The 17,938-nt window shown below is 48.7% G+C and overlaps 5 protein-coding genes across 5 annotated transcripts; 3 read left to right on the top strand and 2 right to left on the bottom strand.

Moving 5' to 3' along the window:
* Positions 1-220: 220 nt before the first annotated feature.
* On the bottom strand, positions 221-5,470 carry BP5553_01358 (uncharacterized protein; the record flags this gene model as incomplete). The annotated part of the gene is made up of 4 exons (XM_032009981.1): positions 221-1,210; positions 1,271-4,724; positions 4,819-5,184; positions 5,301-5,470. 4 exons carry the CDS (start codon positions 5,468-5,470, stop codon positions 221-223), a joined length of 4,980 nt encoding a protein of 1,659 aa, XP_031874035.1.
* A 3,620-nt stretch (positions 5,471-9,090) lies between these two features.
* Positions 9,091-9,798, top strand: BP5553_01359 (uncharacterized protein; the record flags this gene model as incomplete). Its single annotated transcript, XM_032009982.1, has 1 exon — positions 9,091-9,798. One exon carries the CDS (start codon positions 9,091-9,093, stop codon positions 9,796-9,798), a length of 708 nt encoding a protein of 235 aa, XP_031874036.1.
* A 1,394-nt stretch (positions 9,799-11,192) lies between these two features.
* Positions 11,193-12,356, top strand: BP5553_01360 (Uncharacterized protein; the record flags this gene model as incomplete). The annotated part of the gene is made up of 2 exons (XM_032009983.1): positions 11,193-11,885; positions 11,949-12,356. The coding sequence occupies 2 exons, from the start codon at positions 11,193-11,195 to the stop codon at positions 12,354-12,356; spliced, it is 1,101 nt and encodes a 366-aa protein (XP_031874037.1).
* Positions 12,357-12,923: 567 nt separating this feature from the next.
* BP5553_01361 (MFS general substrate transporter) lies at positions 12,924-14,473 on the bottom strand (the record flags this gene model as incomplete). Its single annotated transcript, XM_032009984.1, has 3 exons — positions 12,924-13,291; positions 13,363-13,453; positions 13,508-14,473. The coding sequence occupies 3 exons, from the start codon at positions 14,471-14,473 to the stop codon at positions 12,924-12,926; spliced, it is 1,425 nt and encodes a 474-aa protein (XP_031874038.1).
* Positions 14,474-15,718: 1,245 nt separating this feature from the next.
* BP5553_01362 (Gibberellin 2-oxidase) lies at positions 15,719-16,968 on the top strand (the record flags this gene model as incomplete). Its single annotated transcript, XM_032009985.1, has 3 exons — positions 15,719-16,114; positions 16,171-16,600; positions 16,661-16,968. 3 exons carry the CDS (start codon positions 15,719-15,721, stop codon positions 16,966-16,968), a joined length of 1,134 nt encoding a protein of 377 aa, XP_031874039.1.
* Between the last annotated feature and the right edge of the window lie 970 nt (positions 16,969-17,938).

A 17,938-nucleotide genomic window follows, 5' to 3' on the forward strand; every position in this document is an offset into this window, starting at 1 on the left:
GCGCACCAAGTAATGTTTTAACAAGTGGTAATTATTATGTATTTAATGTCTATCTTCTTCACTTGTAGAAGACAGCTATCATTGCAACTCACGGTTGAGCTGCGTAAATCTACTCTATCGTGTAATTCATTTCAGCAATCCCCCCGCATGACCCAAACGCCACACCAGAGTATGTATATCACGCTCTTCCCATCATATCACCGCTACGCCCGAGTAACCCCTACTTCGAACTCTGTACGCTCCCCGAGCTATTTCTATGTGCGTGACCCTGACCCTGTTGGCCATTGCTTGTCACCCCGCCACTTTGAGCTTGAGCTACCGCCATGATATTTGCTGCCTGCCTTGCCTGCTCTGCTTTCTGCTGATTCTCCTGCTGTTGCCGTAACATTTGAGCGTATAATTGTGGACTACTTTCAACTCCAACTGGCATCCTCGGACCTTGTCCATTCATGCCACCCATGGGGGTTCCGGCACCTGCCGCCGCATTCATTGCACTCTGTGCCAGTCCTTGCTTGCTCTGCACGTTCCTCTTCAAAGCATCAGTCATCAGAGCCATGATTTGATCCTGGGTTGCATTCGGATATTGTTTCTTAAAATGTGCCTCCAGACGAGCGATGTGGGTATTTTGAGATTCCTGGGAGTGTGGATGCTGCTGACCTATCCTTGGAGAACCCGCTTGGCCATGGCCTTGATTGGATGATGGGACCACACCGTTGATTGGGGGAGTGGGTATGCCATTTGCGTTTGCGTTGAAGGCCATCATATTTTGCATCTGGAAACCCGGCTGCGGCATTCCATTCATGCGGGGAGGAGAATTGTGGATTTGAGGGGATTGTCCGGGGAGCTTTCCTTGTTGCTGCATTTGAATCATCGCACGCTGCTCTTCGGCCGTGCGAGCTGCCTGGTTGATAAGCCCGACGCTGACAGCTGGATTAGGCATTGGCATTTGGCCTTGCATCGCTTGCATCGGAGAAGGTGACATGCCATTCATCGGGAGTTGAGGTACTCGCAAACCATTAGGCATAGGTTGGCCCATCTGGGGCATAGGACGAGGCTGCCTGTTTTGGCCAGGTACGGTAAGATTTTGCCCAGGTACATTAGGCGTTCCGTTTGGCGCCATTGGGCCGCCGGCAGATGGCATACCACGCGCTTGAGGTCCTCCGGGAGGAATTCCTCCTTGCTGTGGATTTTGGGCAGCATTCCTCTGTGCCTAAATGGTATTAGTAAGAAAGCAATATTTAGATGGAATTTCTGTGGAGGTCACTCATACCCGTTTTTGAGCCTCCTGCCGCTGTTGCATCAGCATCATTCGTTCCCTGAGCTGTTCTTCACGCTCATGCTTGATGCGACTGAAGTCCTGTGGTGTATGGATGGGGCCTCGTTGTGGAGTATGGTTGTTCTCATTAGCCTTCCGTAGCGCAGCCATGCCTGCAGCTTGGGCTTGCTTCTGGATACTAGTCTCACGCTTCTTGGCGAGCTTTCTCATTGCATCAACCAAGGTTAGATGCTTTTGATTACGGCGGCGCTCAACCCTCACGCTGCCAGTCGTCCGCCGTTTTGGCGGCGGCTGAATTTGACCATTTGCGCCGGCTTGGGGTGCTGTGGCTTGGGCGTGAGCTTGAGCCTGAGCCGTAACATTTCGATTGGCTGCTTCGATGCGAGTTGTATACGCCCGGAAATAGTGAGTCTTCTGCATGTCAGGCGGCAAGCCCTCCAGGTGAATCCAGCGCTCAAAGCATTCCCAAGGTGTGCGACGTTCCGCACCGGACGAAAACATAGACTTGCTTGTCAGCATACTTGAAATAAGCGACCAGTTATATGAGTATTCCCGCACGAGGGTCTGGAGCTCGTTGTCTTCGTCCCAGGTCCATTGTGAGGCAACTCTAGTCTCAAAGAAACTCTGAAGCGGCATTGGAAATTCGGATGGGGGCCGGAACTGATGCAATGAGTGCATGCGGTCTAGGATATGTTTATGCTCCGGGTTAAACAATGCAACATCGGTCTGCTCTGGTGGAAGTATGGGCCGCTTATGTCCAGGCTGCCCGAAAACAACCTCGTCATCATCGTCCTCTTCGTCGTCGTACTCGAAACGGCTCCTCTTCTTTGGAGGTGGCTCGGATTTCAGTTCCATTCGGCCTTCGACATATTTGCTTAAGGGAAGAGCAGGTCTCCTCCAGAAGCGATCAGGATCAAGATCCGAAGTCGGCAACTCCGATTGTGGAACTACAAGCGGGGCGCCATACATTGGCAATTCCTCCAGTAACTTGTCAGCCATCGGTGATCTTCGTAGTGCGAAGACCACATCGTCATCCTGCAGACCAAATATTGCTGTTGGGTTCACAGTTTCCATAAGATCCAGGCGAGGTTCCTCATCAAAATCATCTAGTGAAGAGTCGTTTTCTCCTGAATGGATGAGGTCAGGGGTCAAACGGGAAGCGTCTTGACTCGAAGAATTACCCCTTTCGGTGTCTTTTGAAGTGTCTTCTGGTAGAGGTAACTCCGTTGGTGGAGCAGCCTTGACCTGGAGGAATAAACGATCCTCGGGGCTGGCTGAAACCCATTCTGCACAAGCGGATGCCAAGTTGCTAGCCACAGTCATCTTCCATTTCCGCTCCTCTCTAAAATCCGTTCGCATCCATTTCGCTTCTTGTAGCAGAACATCCCAATGTGTGGTGGGTCTGTTCGGTTCAATGGTGCGCTTAGGTTGCCGCAGGGACCATTTATTTGATGACTGCAAGTTGTATATGCGCTTGAGAACCTTTGTTGTTTGGCTTTCAAGTATAGGGACGTAAGCATTAGACGTTGTAATGGTTTTGTGAGCCGAGCCTAATAAGCTGTCCAGAGCTGGGATACCCCTCTTGTCAGTCGTGGCGGTAGCAATAAAAAGCGGCTTTAAATAATCCTCCTTTGGGGCTTTCGCGGCCTGGGAGCCGGCTGGCATCAACGCCGTATCATTTGAACCTGGCTTAAGAGGACGACGAGAGAAAGTCACCGTTGAGAGTTTGCTTCGCTCTCGTTCCTTTGCCTTGTCAATCAGGGTCCGTATCCGAGCTCCTGGGGACTGTGGTGTTGAGCTTCGTGATGGAGATGTAGAATATTCAGTCAAAGCAGAGTCGGTGGCACCTTTTGCGAGGCTCCGGCCCGAAATAGAAGCGGTATTTGGTCTTGGTATTTCTCCCAAAATCTCAGACACGGATTTGTGCCTCATAGCACCTGAGGAAACTCTCGTGGTCATGCGTTCCACGGTAGGAGTTGCACTAGGTGTGGAAGACGCTTTTCGAGGCATGGAAGTAGGTAAGGTATCGGAAGGGATGTTCGAATCAACGACTGGTTTTTCAACTGTTTCAATCTGCTCAGGGGCAGCCGGCGAAGTTGAAGTCTTACTCTCAATGGCTTCACTGCTCTCAAACGAATCTTTGACCGTTGTAGCATCGACTTCTATAGCTTCGGCGGGCATCTGGCTTGCAGCGTCTGAATCGGGTACCTCGGGCTCTTTAGCTTCTGGCTGTTTGGCCTCTGGCTCATTGGGCTCCCCGCTAGGCACCTCCACCCCAGACATAACTACGTCGACATCAGCCGGGGTGTCAGCAGCGGGAGCCGTATCTTCAACAACATCCCGTACAACCTCAGCCGCATCCTTGGTGAGCATATCCGTAGTCTCATGGGCTACCACGGGTTCCGCATCTCCTAGAGCCTCATCTCTCTGCTCATCTGCTGCATTTAGTGATGCAGCATGCTCCTCCATCCGCAACTGGTTATCAGCAGCGGTTGGACTACTGGCAAGAATGTCAGCACGCGCGATCTCAATCTGAGCATCGAGAATTCTGTCGTGTTCCTCTTTTTCGGCAACTTCCTTGGCGGTGGGTTTCAATTCGGGCGGCGTCTGAGGTTCCTCTGCTTTCTCAAGCCTGTCCACATCATACCGGGAGCTCTCATTGTCCGGGCTCGTATCCGTCGAAGCATCATGCAATGCGGGTGTTGTAGCCGACTGTGCCCCGACAGTAGAACCTGGTGAAGACAGAAGTTCAGGTGGTCGGGCACCATCCGGGGAGACATTGATTGCCAGCCTTGCGCGTGCTTTCTCCTTTTCATGGCGAGCCTTTTCCGCATCATTGAGGCGTCGTTCTTGTACTTCCTTTGGAGGGAGATGGGCTGTTACAGCCTTGTGGTTTGGATCAAGAGGTGTTATTCCATTAACAGGCGCCAATAACTGTGCGGAATCATCCGTGGAAATGGGCATCGCTTTCCTGGGGTCAACGCCTGGACTATTAGGTCCGCTCTCCAACACGTCCCGAATTCGATCACTCTCCAGGTCCTTTGGTGACATGACCGTATCTGGCATTTCCGGTTGGGGTTGCTTTGCCTCCTCGAATGTCTCCTCAACAATTTCGTCCAGCACTACAGATGATTCGGCAGGGAGTTCGGTTTGCGAGCCCTTCGAGGCCGATCTCTCCATCGGAGTCTGCATCTCTGCCAGAGCCTTTGCACTCGAATCGATCTCGACTACCGGCGTGGTTCGACCTCCATCACTCCTCGCACCCGGTGTGGAGGCCCGGCTCTTCCTCACCCTAGATCCATCGCGCGATGCTTTCGCCTTCCGCGTCGTCGTGATGGTGCGCCCATCCGGGCTGGGTTTGCGGGAGGGGGATTTTGATTTTTGCTTCAGGGTGTTGGAGCGTAATTGTCGACGCGTAGGGAGGTTCGACTCGTCAAAAAGGCGATCTCTACAGGGCACCGGGTCAGTAAAACAACACGACGTGCACCCTCACCAACCATTTTATCGAATGAAATCGCGATACGCAGATAGATGCAACGTACTTTAATATGTCGCTGACATCGAGGAAGCGCTCCTCAGCGGGGGTGGCGGGGGGCGCGTCGAGATTCAAGCCAGTGAGTTGGGGCAGCGGTCCTTCGGTGTCGCAAACCGCAAAGAACTCGCGAAGCTTCCTCTTGCGCGACGTAACAATTCCACTACCCAAGTTAGCAATGTGCAAATGGCATGCATCGATGCGCGGCTCCGCGCGCATTCGATCGATATAAGTGACAGAATTGATGTACCTGAGTTCGGTGCGTTTTGATCGCAAAAGGCGGGAGCGGTCGGCAGCCCCAACCTCACTCATAATAAAGCGACCGCGACATCCGTTTTTCGAGAAAACGGATGCGAAACCGGGGTTAACGGGTCTGCTGGAGATGGATCCAGCACGGAAATTGATGGAAAGTCGTGGTGTTGTGGTGCAATAATTGAAAATATCAGTTTTGTCGTGCTCAGAGTGGCGGGCTGTTGGACTGCTCTCCCACACAAACGTGCTGCTGGTGGTGCTTGTGCTGGTGCTGGTGGTGCTGGGTTCGCTGTTTTGCCAGGTGCGCGGTCGGCAGGTCGGGGGGTCGGTAGTCGTAGTCGTAGTCGTAGTCGAGGGCGAAGGCGACGCTGGGCGGTGGGAGCGCTGCTAGGCTGCTTCGGGGCGGGCATGGCATGGGCGACGAGGAATTGATTATTACGCAGGGAGAGGGAGAGGGAGAGGGAGAACAGATAGGCATCATATCATCAACTGAACAATGCGAAAATAGTGCCTCTACAATCAAATACTAGCGATAAGAGAGGAGCCACCATTATTACGACATTGATGGACTGGACATAGCGGTGCTTGGATTTACTGGAACTTGTACGTAGCACCGTAGGACTGTCGCCCCTTTTTCAGGTTCCACCTCCACCTCCCTACACCGTAGATAGATACACTGGCAGCCCTGCCGGTGTTTGTCATCGTTCTTTGTTCTGGCCACTCTGTCGATATTAATACTACGTACTAGGTACATGTCTAGTACATAGTTCACTACGTAGCACCCAACCGATGTCGTACAAAGCCCACCACCGGCATCTGGGTTTTGACTTTGCGCATCGGGCCATTGGGCCAACTATCAACGAACCACAATCGACAAGCCCCATTCCAGCTTTCAGCTTCAGCTTCACCTTTAAGAGCCGCGCAATACCTCAATTTCCACTCAAACTGAGTATAATACTTCGTCGCTGCTACCAGGTCGTAATTAGTAGCTTCCCTTCTTCAGGAGCTAAGGAGCCATTTCCGGATACAAATACAATCGGTTAGGTCAGGAGGAAAATGAATAACAAAAGACTACTACAAAAAGGTGGTTAAGTATTACCGGCGAAATATTCAACCCAAAGTGTTCAAATCGATACATTAGAAATGATTTTCCAACTAAGGCTGTCCTTTCCCCTTTCCTCGGAAATCCACAATCGCGAGAAATGGCTTCCTCATTCATTCGTTACAGCTTACAACATTACATATACCGAGGTATTAGCAGAAATTCTGTGGCGGCCATCATCGGGCAATACATTAAATAAACTCTACCAAAGTACTTTAGAAATATAGATCGGTAAGTAGGCCATCTCTGTTTTGCTCTGATACAACTTGGAAGAAGGGGGCAACCGCGTCACGTGCGTCTCATCGCATGCAGGTGGTTTTGTTTTGTCGCATGACCTCATGCCTTTTTTGATTCGCTTCCCGTCGGCTTTGGCCCAGAGAAAACTTTAGTATCACGGGGTTGCTCAGGGGTTGCAACCATCACCTACTACGTCCATATTATTGAAATCAATTATTTGCCCCAGCTCTCCTTTAAGCATGCTACCTTTTAAGTGCAAACCCCTGGAATCAAAAAATCAATTAACAATCCAGGTGATGCGACCATACTTCCAGGTTCATACCACTATGTCCAGACTCCGTAGTAGGAGGTCACTGGGTACCTATTGTGCCTATTACACCCATGATAGCTAGAATGATTGAACTGTAACTTGCAAAATAGCTCCATCCGTGCCAAAAGGGTAGGCGCTTCTAGTAGAATCTGTTCACAATCTGTATCTCTTTTTTAATGAAAAATTTTCATCTCACTTAAGAGGTAAATTACCCATCTCGCTTAGCTAATAAAGGGGCTCCAGGGGGAAGCAACCTCGAGGCAACGTCAACGCAGATCGTGGTTAGGAGGGCTGTGTTAAAAAGAGGCAGCTATGGTTTATATCTAAAGTAAGAAGACAATATTTCCGATATGAATTATATTTTTAACGTGGGTACAGTTAAATAGTAGGTACTCGGATAAGAAGTAAGTTATTAATTAAATGTGGCTGAATATCTTCTAACGATATTATGTGGTGAGCGAGGTGGGTGGAAGATACTAGCATACTGGCAGATTTCGGGTACGCAACCTCTCTCGCTAATGTAACTGGACCTAGAAAAGAGAGGCAAAAATATTCCTCTACAAGCGGGAGATAAACAAGAATGGATCTTGCTCATGGTCAATTCATCTTCAAAGGCAAGCATATACTCCTAGATTACATAGCATCATCTAAGGTACTTACCTACTAGCGGTGGTGTGTCGATATGTCTTGTCAAAAAAAGCTTTTTGGGGCGATCAAACCCCCCTTAAGTATATATGGCCAAATAAGTAAATATCCCTTAACGAGTACAAGGGCGTGGCACTTGGTCAAGTGTGTTCTGGTCAAATTGTACTTTCGTTATCGCCAGGGACGACAGGGGTAAAAAAAGGGAAACAACAACAAAAAGCGACAACAATAAAAATCGACAAGAGATGTAGGCATTCAACACCGGGCCGAACTCTTTTGCTACTTTAAACCTTTTTCTTTTTTTAGAAAAATAAAATACATAGTGTAGGATTAAGTTGAATTTATCTGAGGATAACGTCTTTCTTTTTTGTTGGGGGTTGGTTTGGCGAGGATGGCGAGATAGGCAATTCGTTTGGTGGTCACCGCCTGGAAGGTGACGGTATAATGTGACGATTGTAAAATGGTACGTATCGATATATGCTTAAGTAGCTATCTTGACCAAACGTATCGATGGGTGCTATGGTTATAGACCGATTCTAGAAGTAGAAGAGTTTGGCTTGGTGTCGAATGCTTTCCATAGAGTTTCCCACCTTAACATACTCCACGGACGACTTATACAGATGCATGGCTAGCTTTTGCATTGTAAAATCCAACAAGAACTACCATCATGCACCTCCGTACAGTGTCAAAATTACCCAACCCCTTACCTAGCTCGACTCTGGGACCACCCCCCCCCTCGGAATACTGAACTTATTCACTGCACCTGGGATAACCCCGATGCTGAAGTGTTCCTCGAACACCAAGCTACACGTACAATGTCGCTCTACATTTTGTCAGTGTCCTGCCTATACTTGTGGGTGACATGTGGGCTGCACCTACTAATGGTGACATTTGCTTTACAGAGAAGCATACGTGTTGATCAAAGCTTCCCAATTATAGATTCGAATGAAACCTACGTGAATAACATAGCAAACACTTAGTTGGGATTATAGGTACGGAATCACAACCTAGGTTAAAGGCGCAGCTTGTTGTTTGCGAATGTTAGATGTACAATCCAGCAATTGCTAATTTAGCAGTTGGCGCTGAAGATCTAATTTTGATACAGAGAGTGTTAGACCGGTCGAGAGTTTGTGCCGTTGAGTTTGCAAGTTTGGATCTTGAATTTGCTCTTGTCCATAAAACTGGGGTTCCCCAGCTTGAGGGTGACATCCCTGTTGGAAAGCTAAGCGCTTCCGCAAATTTGATTAATGATATGCTATGCGATTACTAGTCGCCCGCAGCAATGCATATCGATTCTTTGACCTTGCCCAGCTTGTTCTCTGCTGCCAAAAACATCGGGTTCAACCAAGAAGATAACAGGTGGAGAAAACGGCGAATTGAATGAATCAATCAAAACCAAAATGACCCCTACTCGACCTCTAAACACGGCTGTTGTCCTTTAGCGCTATCGGTATATAAATCTGCTATACCATATTGGAAATACGTAGTAGCTTCTATGACGAAAAGGGAACTCGCTCAGGCTGCACCTCGGAAGAACGAAAACAGGTGAATACAAGTGAATCAAAGGCGCCTAAGCGAAGCAGTCACAAGTCAATACCGAAGGAGCTTGCTCTTGACTTGAGAAGTTTGCACCTCTAAGATCAATCTATCAGAATCTCCTGATTGTCAGCTTCCACAACACAATCGCCGCACCTCCTGCCGCACAAGAAGCTCGAAACAAAACAATTCAAGTCACCATGTCGAACAAATGCATCACACAAGAACGCCTGTCAAAAGATATAGCATCTCGTGGCATGGACACTTCGGCAACCACATCGCTTTTTAACATCTTAGCTTCCACAACTAGGAGCTTCCTGATGATTAGCCTGGAAATCGCCCAAAAGGCGATCATTCTTGGGGCACTGTGCTTCGCGTGGACACACAACGCGCTCTTCTTTACACTTCTGGGCGTTCCCATCGTTATCGTTTATTATGTCTGGAGCTTTCTATTTCCACAGAAAAGCAACGTGGGAGATACTCAGCTTGAAGGGATTGGAGTGGAAAGATTTGCTCCGTATATTTGCGATACGGATGACATTTCAGAGTTGGACTTGGAAATGGTTGACGATAACGGTGATAGAAGGCATTCCACGGGCCAACCAGTCTGTACGAAACCTGATATAGATTTAGGGCAAATCGACAAGAATAGCGGTGGCATCGTTAAAAAGAGTCCAAAGCGCCGAAAGAACTACAAGCGTTGCCGAAGCTGTGGGAATTTGAGCAAGAAAGCGGCAGCAATCGACAACGGTAATCCAAAGTCGCCACGGGATCATCAAAGATTGAAGACCACAGCATGCACCTCTCGTCGAGATGCCGACGTATCTGATAGCGACTTGACACCGGAGGAAGGACATCAAGAGGGTGCTCGCAAGGAAGAGAGAGTGCTTGGCGTTGGACGATGGTGAGATGGCATGCGGGATTTGGGTGAAGGACAAGATTCTGGAGTTGCTCGTTCGGAGCAGAGGGATTCTAGATAAATCTCAATGTCAAATCCGAGTCTTTTAATAGAACGCAAGGGGAAGATGAGGGTGGGGTTCAGCGAGTTGGTCGTTGTTAGATGAACGATCGCCTCACGCTATTTATAGATCAAAAGCTGTAGGCATCGTTCATCAGCCATCAATGCGCAGAAATTTCTATTCAAAGACCAGTACAGTAGCACCAGGCGGCGGTGCCTAACTCTAGCGTGCGAATACCACAGGAAAAGCCTGACAATCATAATTTGTTAATAAAATCGCGGTTAGGAGACACACGAAATAGGAGGCTGACGATATAAATATCTTCTTTTATAGTGTCGGTTTGTGTCAAAGCGTTTGGATGGTTGTCTTGTTGCCCTCTGAATGATTCGTACCACCCTACGTTTGTCCTGTTGTTCGAGGATCCACCTTCTGGGGAGGTTTCACATACGGAGTACGAGTACATACGGCTACGTCGTATAATTCTCGTCTAGTTCACGTATTCGGGATGCCATGAGTGGCCATGTTCGAGTATGCACCTTTTCTGCACTTCTTGATGTGGAGAGACAGAGACAGAGACAGGGACAGGGCGACTGAGATTTTAGCGATGGAAAGGGGCAGCAGACGACGATCATCAGGACAGGCGACCAAACTGTCATTTATCTATCCTCACAGTGTCGGTCGCACCCAGGGTTCGGATTACTCAGCCTCGGCGCCGGAGCCGAATTGCGCCGTTCTCACAGCGGAAATAACTTCGCAACTGACCACTGCAGGAAGGCACGGCGGCCAGACTTGGCAAGCCCGACGCACGGAATATCGGACCCTTGTCCCCCGTCCAGTTCCACATCACGTGCAGCACTGGCAGAACATGTGAAGACCCCACGGCCAACCAGGAGGCAGCTTTGTGCAAGGGGGGAAGTATTTGCCAGACACAGGACACCAGACTGGCACGGTCGACCTCAACACCAACCTCAACCCTATTTCTCCACCTCGCCACGATCATTTCAATTCCTTCATTCCCATACTCGGGCCTATGATCATACTTACTCTATTATTTCCACGTTTCTTGTCCTTCGCTTGTTTCCCCTCCACCTTTTGCTCTGGTCTCCCCTGTATAGCAATTCCGCTGCGCCCAACGAAAAAGCACCGCAATTTGACGAGTCCCGAGAAGAGATAGTTCTATATTTTAGACAAGAAGCTATAGTTGGTAGTTGGAAGTATCGAGGTTTCTACTGAAACGGTGGCCTCTGGAATCACTTGGGATTTGACAGAGCTTCCAAGCACTATTTCGTTCAGCAATTACAGACAGACTTAGCTCGTCACCCTGACAGGGCCGTTGAACAAAAATGTCCACCGACGACAGCAGTCCCAAAATCCACCGACCGAAGCCTCTTCGTCCCTTCGAACCTTCACTGTTGTCCCCCGCTCAACCCGATGAGACTCCCTCCCGAACTCACTCAATCCTAAACCTGACCTCCTCCACTCTCCTTGGTATATACTCCCAGACTGGCTACCAATCCGACCGCGATTATACTGAGCCCTCGACGCCCTGGGGAACCGGCGCGGAGACTCCTTCATGCAACAGCCCCGCGCTCGCTGGAATCCGCTCGAAAGTTAGAGTGCCTCCCCCTCCACCGCCTTCCCTCACCTCCACAATTTCGTCCCTGGTTGTGAGAAGCATCCTATTATTTGGGACTGGTATGGGATACGGGGCGCTGGTCCGGCATTTGCATAGCGATAGGAAATTGGCACCTTTCCAGGTACCGGACATCATCAAGCCCCGACATGATTGGAGATACCTTGTATTTTGGGGTCTTGCGGGGGTGGCATTAGGGAGTTTGTTGCCGTGGTTCGATTCATTTTGCGCATCTAGAGAATCAGAAAACTCGAATTCAGATTATTCTGCCGCTGGAGGTCGGAATGCGAGCCCTACAAAACTTGCCCAAGGAGAAGCGGAGGAGTCGAGTAGCATATTCAGTGGGGATTGGACACCGGTGATTAGAAGTGTGGGTGCTTTTGTTGGAATTGCTTTTGCTATTGTAAGCCAATTTCCTCATTCCCAGGGTTAGAAGGGCTTTTGCTAACCATGTCTCGCATCTCAGCGCAAACTCCCCTGGGCATCAAGCCTCCAAGCCTCCCTTACCCTTTTCCTCGTTAATCCAGCTCTATGGTATCTAATCGATCGCTCGACACCCGGATTTGTTCTCTCCAGCGCCGTCGGAGCAACAGGGACAGCATTACTTCTTGCCTCAAACCCAGACATGATGCCAAGCCCCGCATCTTCTCTCCACAAAACCAATACCACCGCTAACCCTAACGATATAATGGGCGGCATGATAGGAATGGGTATTGATGAATACGTCAGCAGAGAGAGCATCGAATGCGGGATATGGATTCTCAGCGTGCTGTTCTGCAGCACTGTATGTTTTGGAAATATCGGTCGCAGATTGGCGCTCAGTGGCGTGGGAGGTCGGCGAGATCGCCGTGGGTGGGGTCAAAAGTCGGCGTGATAAGTTCATCGGATGCGCAGGATTCCAATATCTAATAATTGTTTTTGTGTTGGTGCGGCTATGACGAATTAAATACCCATATAACGTTTAGCATTAATATCAGCTCTCCCCTTTCTAACCAACTCGCCTCAAATGCCTAGTGTGTATTTTATGTTTAGCGGCCTTATAGGGGTTCGTTCGACTTCACCTACCTAAGATCTTCCCGTAGTTAGTTCCAACTCACTAAACCTTCCCTTTCTAAGTAGCAACTAAAAAAACGACAACATTGTTCTGGATATGCCTATGATCATATCTAGGAAGGGCTCATTTATGAAGTTATAGTTTTACAAGTGAGAGACACTAGCCTTCCCCAAAGTGGTACGTGGGCGCTGGCGGTTTACATAGACACGTGCATGCTTTCTTAAAACTACATAAAGAGGAAACTTACTTTATGAACCGGGCATCAACGAAAGTGAAGACTTGCTAGGTGAGCAAAAAGTCGTAGGCAAAATTTTGTAATTTCTTTCTATATAACTCCTCCACCCCATCTTTTCTTCTTCCACAACTCCAAAACACCCATACACCAATTTAGGTACTCTCATCCAACTCCGCAGCCTTCCTATCCCTTCTCAAAACAAGCCACCAACTGCAGAGAATACCGCTAATAGAAACAATCAAAAAACACAAGCAGATAATGTAGGAAACATGATATGACGGTCCAAAAACCGTACTATACACATGCGGTCCCACAATACCGCTAAACTGCGCCATCGCATTGGTAAATCCAATGCCCATTCCTGCTGCGACAGTACCGTCGAGGGCGCGGATCCGTTCGGGCCAGATTACTGGGTATGCGGAGCCGGCACATGAGGTTGCTACTACGAGACATAGGTATTTTACGGTGGAGTTCGGGACTGTGATTAAGAGGATGTAGCAGATTATTGTGGTAAATTCGACTAGGGAGGTGTTAGTATGCGAAGAGAAGAGGAAAGGGTAGGAGAGCTAAGAAGGGAGAGGGGGTAAGTACTTGCAACGGCCGTTGTCCATGGCCTGATCAATCGTTTGTGCAGTAGCCAGCCTAGCGTGTTGAGGAAGAAGAAACATGCAACGAATGGAGGCTATATATCGAAATTAGTAGATGATCAATAAAGAAAGGGAGTGGTGAAACATACTATGTTCATCAACTGAGAGAGGGAAGTCGTGGTGAAGCCGAGCTCATAAATGACAGTCGGCAAAGCATACGAGACACCAAATCCACCAATTCCATGAGCAATCCAGTAAATACTGAAAGTATAGAACGTTGGATCCAAAAACAGAGGCTTAAGTGACTTCCAATCCCAGTTTCCCTTCGCGCCCGATGGCGCCGAGGCCGATAACCGCTGCACGAAGAAAATCTTCTCCTCCGGCGTAAGCATCTTTGAAGTCTGAGGATAATCCGGAAGCCCAAAAAGTGCGACGACGGATAAGAGGATGCAGGGGAGTCCCTCGAGGAGGAAGAGCCATCGCCATCCTGGAAGACCGCCAAGACCGTTCATGAAGCCGATGGCATACGCCAATAGACCGCTGAGCGCGCCAGCTACCTGGCCGATGGAATAAAAGAGCGCGATACGCCATGGCATCTCGGAAGGCCTGTACCAGAAAGACATATGGTACAACACTGCAGGGTAGTAACCAGCTTCCGCCATGCCAATTGCAAAACGTACGACCATCATCCCTTTGAAATCCTGGACGGCTGCAACGCACGCAGCACAAACGCCCCATCCGAGAATGAGGACACACATCCATACCGATGGCCGGAATTTCTTCAAGAGCAGAGTGTTGCTAGGCTCGAAGACCATATAGCTGTAGGAGAAGATGGAGAGTGTCCATGACCATTGTGACGGGGAGAAGTTGAGTTGCGTCTTGATGTTGGTTCCCTGCTCCTTGTTGATGATTGCTGCATTGGAATAGTTGGAGGAATCGATCACCCGGAAGATGTACACCAGGGAGTAGAAACCGACTAGCCAGATATCGGCTTTGCGGAGAGCTCGCTTCTCAAATGCTGCATCATACTCTTGTTCGATTGAGACGTTATCTTCACTGCTGGATACTGGCGTGGTGTCGACGTACGACTTGGCACCTTTCTCCGTCTCCGCCATGTTCTCCGGTAGTTGAAAGAAGTGGGGAAGTTAAGGGGATATGTGTACTAAATATAAAATCGTGGAGGGGAGTGTGTCTGTGACTGTGACCCACGACGAACAGAAGCATTTTGTTCTACCAACCTGTCGGTATATAAATGTATCAATATTATTGCTTCGGGTATCACGAATAAATTGCGTTCAATAACGACATATCAATCTTTGCATCTTGAGTCCATATTCGAAATCCCAATGTGAGGGTATAAGTGGGGATCCGGTATTTTCCCCATGGAGCTCTGCACTTGCATTCTCACTGCTGCTAACTCCGAGGACATGGACGGCCAAGAAACTTGATCTCGGAAGCTAGTTGCTTGCCGCTAGTAGCGTTATCCGACAAAACTGAATGAGAGCGTCGTAATCAAAGACTGGCTTCCACTTGGTTGCCTGGGCTCCAATCAGTATCCATTATGGGAAACTGGATGGAGAACTATTGAACGTGTCGAATAAGCCATCTCTGATAAGGTAGCGTCGGCTAGATGATGGCTTCCATGTGGAAAATCCGAATCAATGCAAACGCCCCTGTTCCTGCCGCCTGAGGACGTATGCTTCGTCCTGGAGAAAACGGTGTTGATATCCGAATTGGCCTGCATCCAGATAAGATATGCAAGAGCTTAAACCACCCACGTCTCCTCGTGGTCCTAGATGAAGTGTCAAGCAAGTAACTTAAGTGGTTATGCTATGTTTAGTTGGATCACGACATTGCTCGATCCACAACTAACTAACAGGAGTGGTTAGCAATGAGCAGAAGAGGGGAGGAACGGCGATTTAAATATTACCGTGTGTGCCCTGATTTCGAATCCACCATCGCGATGATCTTTTGGTTCTGTATTATATAGCTACGCTGATGCCATGTTGAGTTTCGAGCACGACATCTAACAGTCGCGAAGTTAGTAGGTGAGGTGGTTAACGAGGATGACAGGGGGGAGCTCGGCCATTAAAGTATTGCTGACAAACAAAGCACGTAATCTATGCAACAATTGAGAGATGTATCGCGAGTCGACTGAGAAATAATTCCTGATACTATGGGAAATCGAAGGTTGTCGTGGTGTAGGAGGATGGCTATTAAAGCTGGGAGGCAACCCTGCCATTTGGGCATAAAAATCTACATCATTTTCAGCCCTGCTGTGTAACTCTGGTTCAGTTAGGCGACACTCAGCTATTCTAATACCTTTTATTATACCCCTTACGTGTCACACAACTTCCACAATGGCGCCCTCAGCCACTGACACGCAGCCCCAAACCGCAACTACCGACAGAGTTCTGGTCAAGCCATGGAGCCGTCCTGCACCCACGTCCGAGGACCTGGACTGGGCGCCACTCGTTAAGATCGATCTCTCCCGCTTCGACGAGCCAGGCGGAAAGCAGGAACTTGCCAAGCAGCTCTATGATGCAGTCACCAAGGTTGGCTTCTGGGTGGTTGTTAATTCCGGTATTGAAGACGACCGTGTCCTTAAACAATTCAGCCTCGGCAACACATTTTTCAAGGAGCCTCTAGAGGAGAAGAGCAGATTCCCTTGCAACTTCCCCAAGGGAGAGTACTTCGGATACCGCGATGCTTCGCGATGGATTGGTGATACTGGTGTCAAAGAGAATATTGAAATGGTCCGTATATCCTCTTGACTGGGGTATCATATATACCATATGCTGACTGCATTAAGCTCAACATCCCCAAAGCAATCCCCGCCTATAAAGATGAGGGCAGACATGAGATCGTCAAAGCCCACTATGACGAGATCGCAAAGTTTCACCGTGATGTTTGGGAGAAGGTTGCCCGCAAGCTCTTTGTGCTCATTGCGATCATTCTGGAGCTGCCCGAAAACTATCTCGCGGATGCGCACGCATACGATGAGAACTCTGATGACCATCTCCGCTATATGATCTACAACGTAAGGACACAAGACGAATGGGACCGCGCACAGGCCTACTCGAAAGGTGGCCACACCGACTTCGGAAGTCTAACTCTACTCTTCTCGCAACATGTTGCAGGTTTGCAGATTCGCACACCAGAAGGGGCCTGGAAATGGGTCAAGCCAGTTGAAGGTGGCATTACATGCAATGCAGCGGATACCTTAACTTTCCTCACTAAGGGTGAGTGCTGCAATCCCCGGTCAATCCAATATTTGAAACTGTAGCTCATCTCTCCCACAGGTTTCGTAAAGTCTACCGTGCATCGGGTTGTGACACCACCAAAGGACCAGCTCAACATACCCCGTCTCGGTTTGCTCTACTTCAGCCGACCTGGAGATAAGACGCCGATGAAGCCCGTTCCTTCCCCTCTACTCGAGCGCCTCGGGCTCCTCACTGAAGAAGACAAGAATGACAGTACTGAGGCGGTCACCGGCACCCAGTATGTTCGGGCACGGGTCAAGGATGTTCATGACAAGAAAGTGTTGGATAAGCGTGAAGGCACTTCCTTCGAGTTTAAGGGGCTAAAGGTTCAGAATTATTACGAGTAAATGACTGCGGGATTTTGGGTTGGCGCTTGCACAACAGTGCTAGGTTGTATTATTTTAATACAAGAACGGATCAAGGTTTGGAACGCGTTCTGGTTTTTGTGTAGTATATTCGAGTGCGGTGCCCCGTACCTCGTACGGCGGCTAGCATGGGCATATGGCAGGCCACGTGGTCGCTTGGGGAAATTGTGTACATCGCTTGGCGGTTCACCAACGCCCTATTCACTCTCCTTCAAACCCTTTGCATAGCAATCAAGTACACCAATTATACCTCGTTCCTCGTTCTTGATACTGTTGATTCTATAATTTTAATTTGATAATTTGATATACAATTGTCTGAAGGTATACGATTAGGTATAGGGAGAAAGGTGCATATTTTGATATGTATCTTTCAAATCCTAGGGCGAAAATTTGACCCCCACGCCTCCTGGTTTCTCTTATTCTCTACCTTCTGTGGGGGTTTACTGCCCTTTTCTCCTATTCCTTGGCCTATTTAACTACTAATTGCTGGTCTGGAGTACAAGCTTAGGCAATTCTCTGATGAGTCTTTAGCATTGCACTACCACTTCGCGGTTGATCGATGTTAGACTCCGATAGATACCACCAAACTGAGGTTTTTACTTTTCCATGAGCCTTTTCTATAATTATAATCAGGTTAGTTAAAATCCTCAAAACCAGAACTGCTTCTAGAAGTCGCAATCCACTCATCCCCAAACCTCACGATTCCAGGGCCCGTTCCGCCGGTGTCGATCTTTGGCCGGGATCAGCCCTTGCTGCAGACTGAATCTGCCGACACCACGAAATCATATATCCTACCTGAGCCTATTTAGAAAAGCATGTACTCCGTAGTACTTGCCGAGTATAAGCCCTAGATACTTCTCGGATTTATCAACTATGTTGCTAGGGTCGTTGAATATTGACCAATTTACGACATTGGTGGACCTAAATTCCTTGCGGTACATATACGGAGTAC

Source organism: Venustampulla echinocandica (assembly GCF_003357145.1).
Source record: "Venustampulla echinocandica strain BP 5553 chromosome Unknown scaffold_0, whole genome shotgun sequence".
Classification (NCBI taxonomy): domain Eukaryota; kingdom Fungi; phylum Ascomycota; class Leotiomycetes; order Helotiales; family Pleuroascaceae; genus Venustampulla; species Venustampulla echinocandica.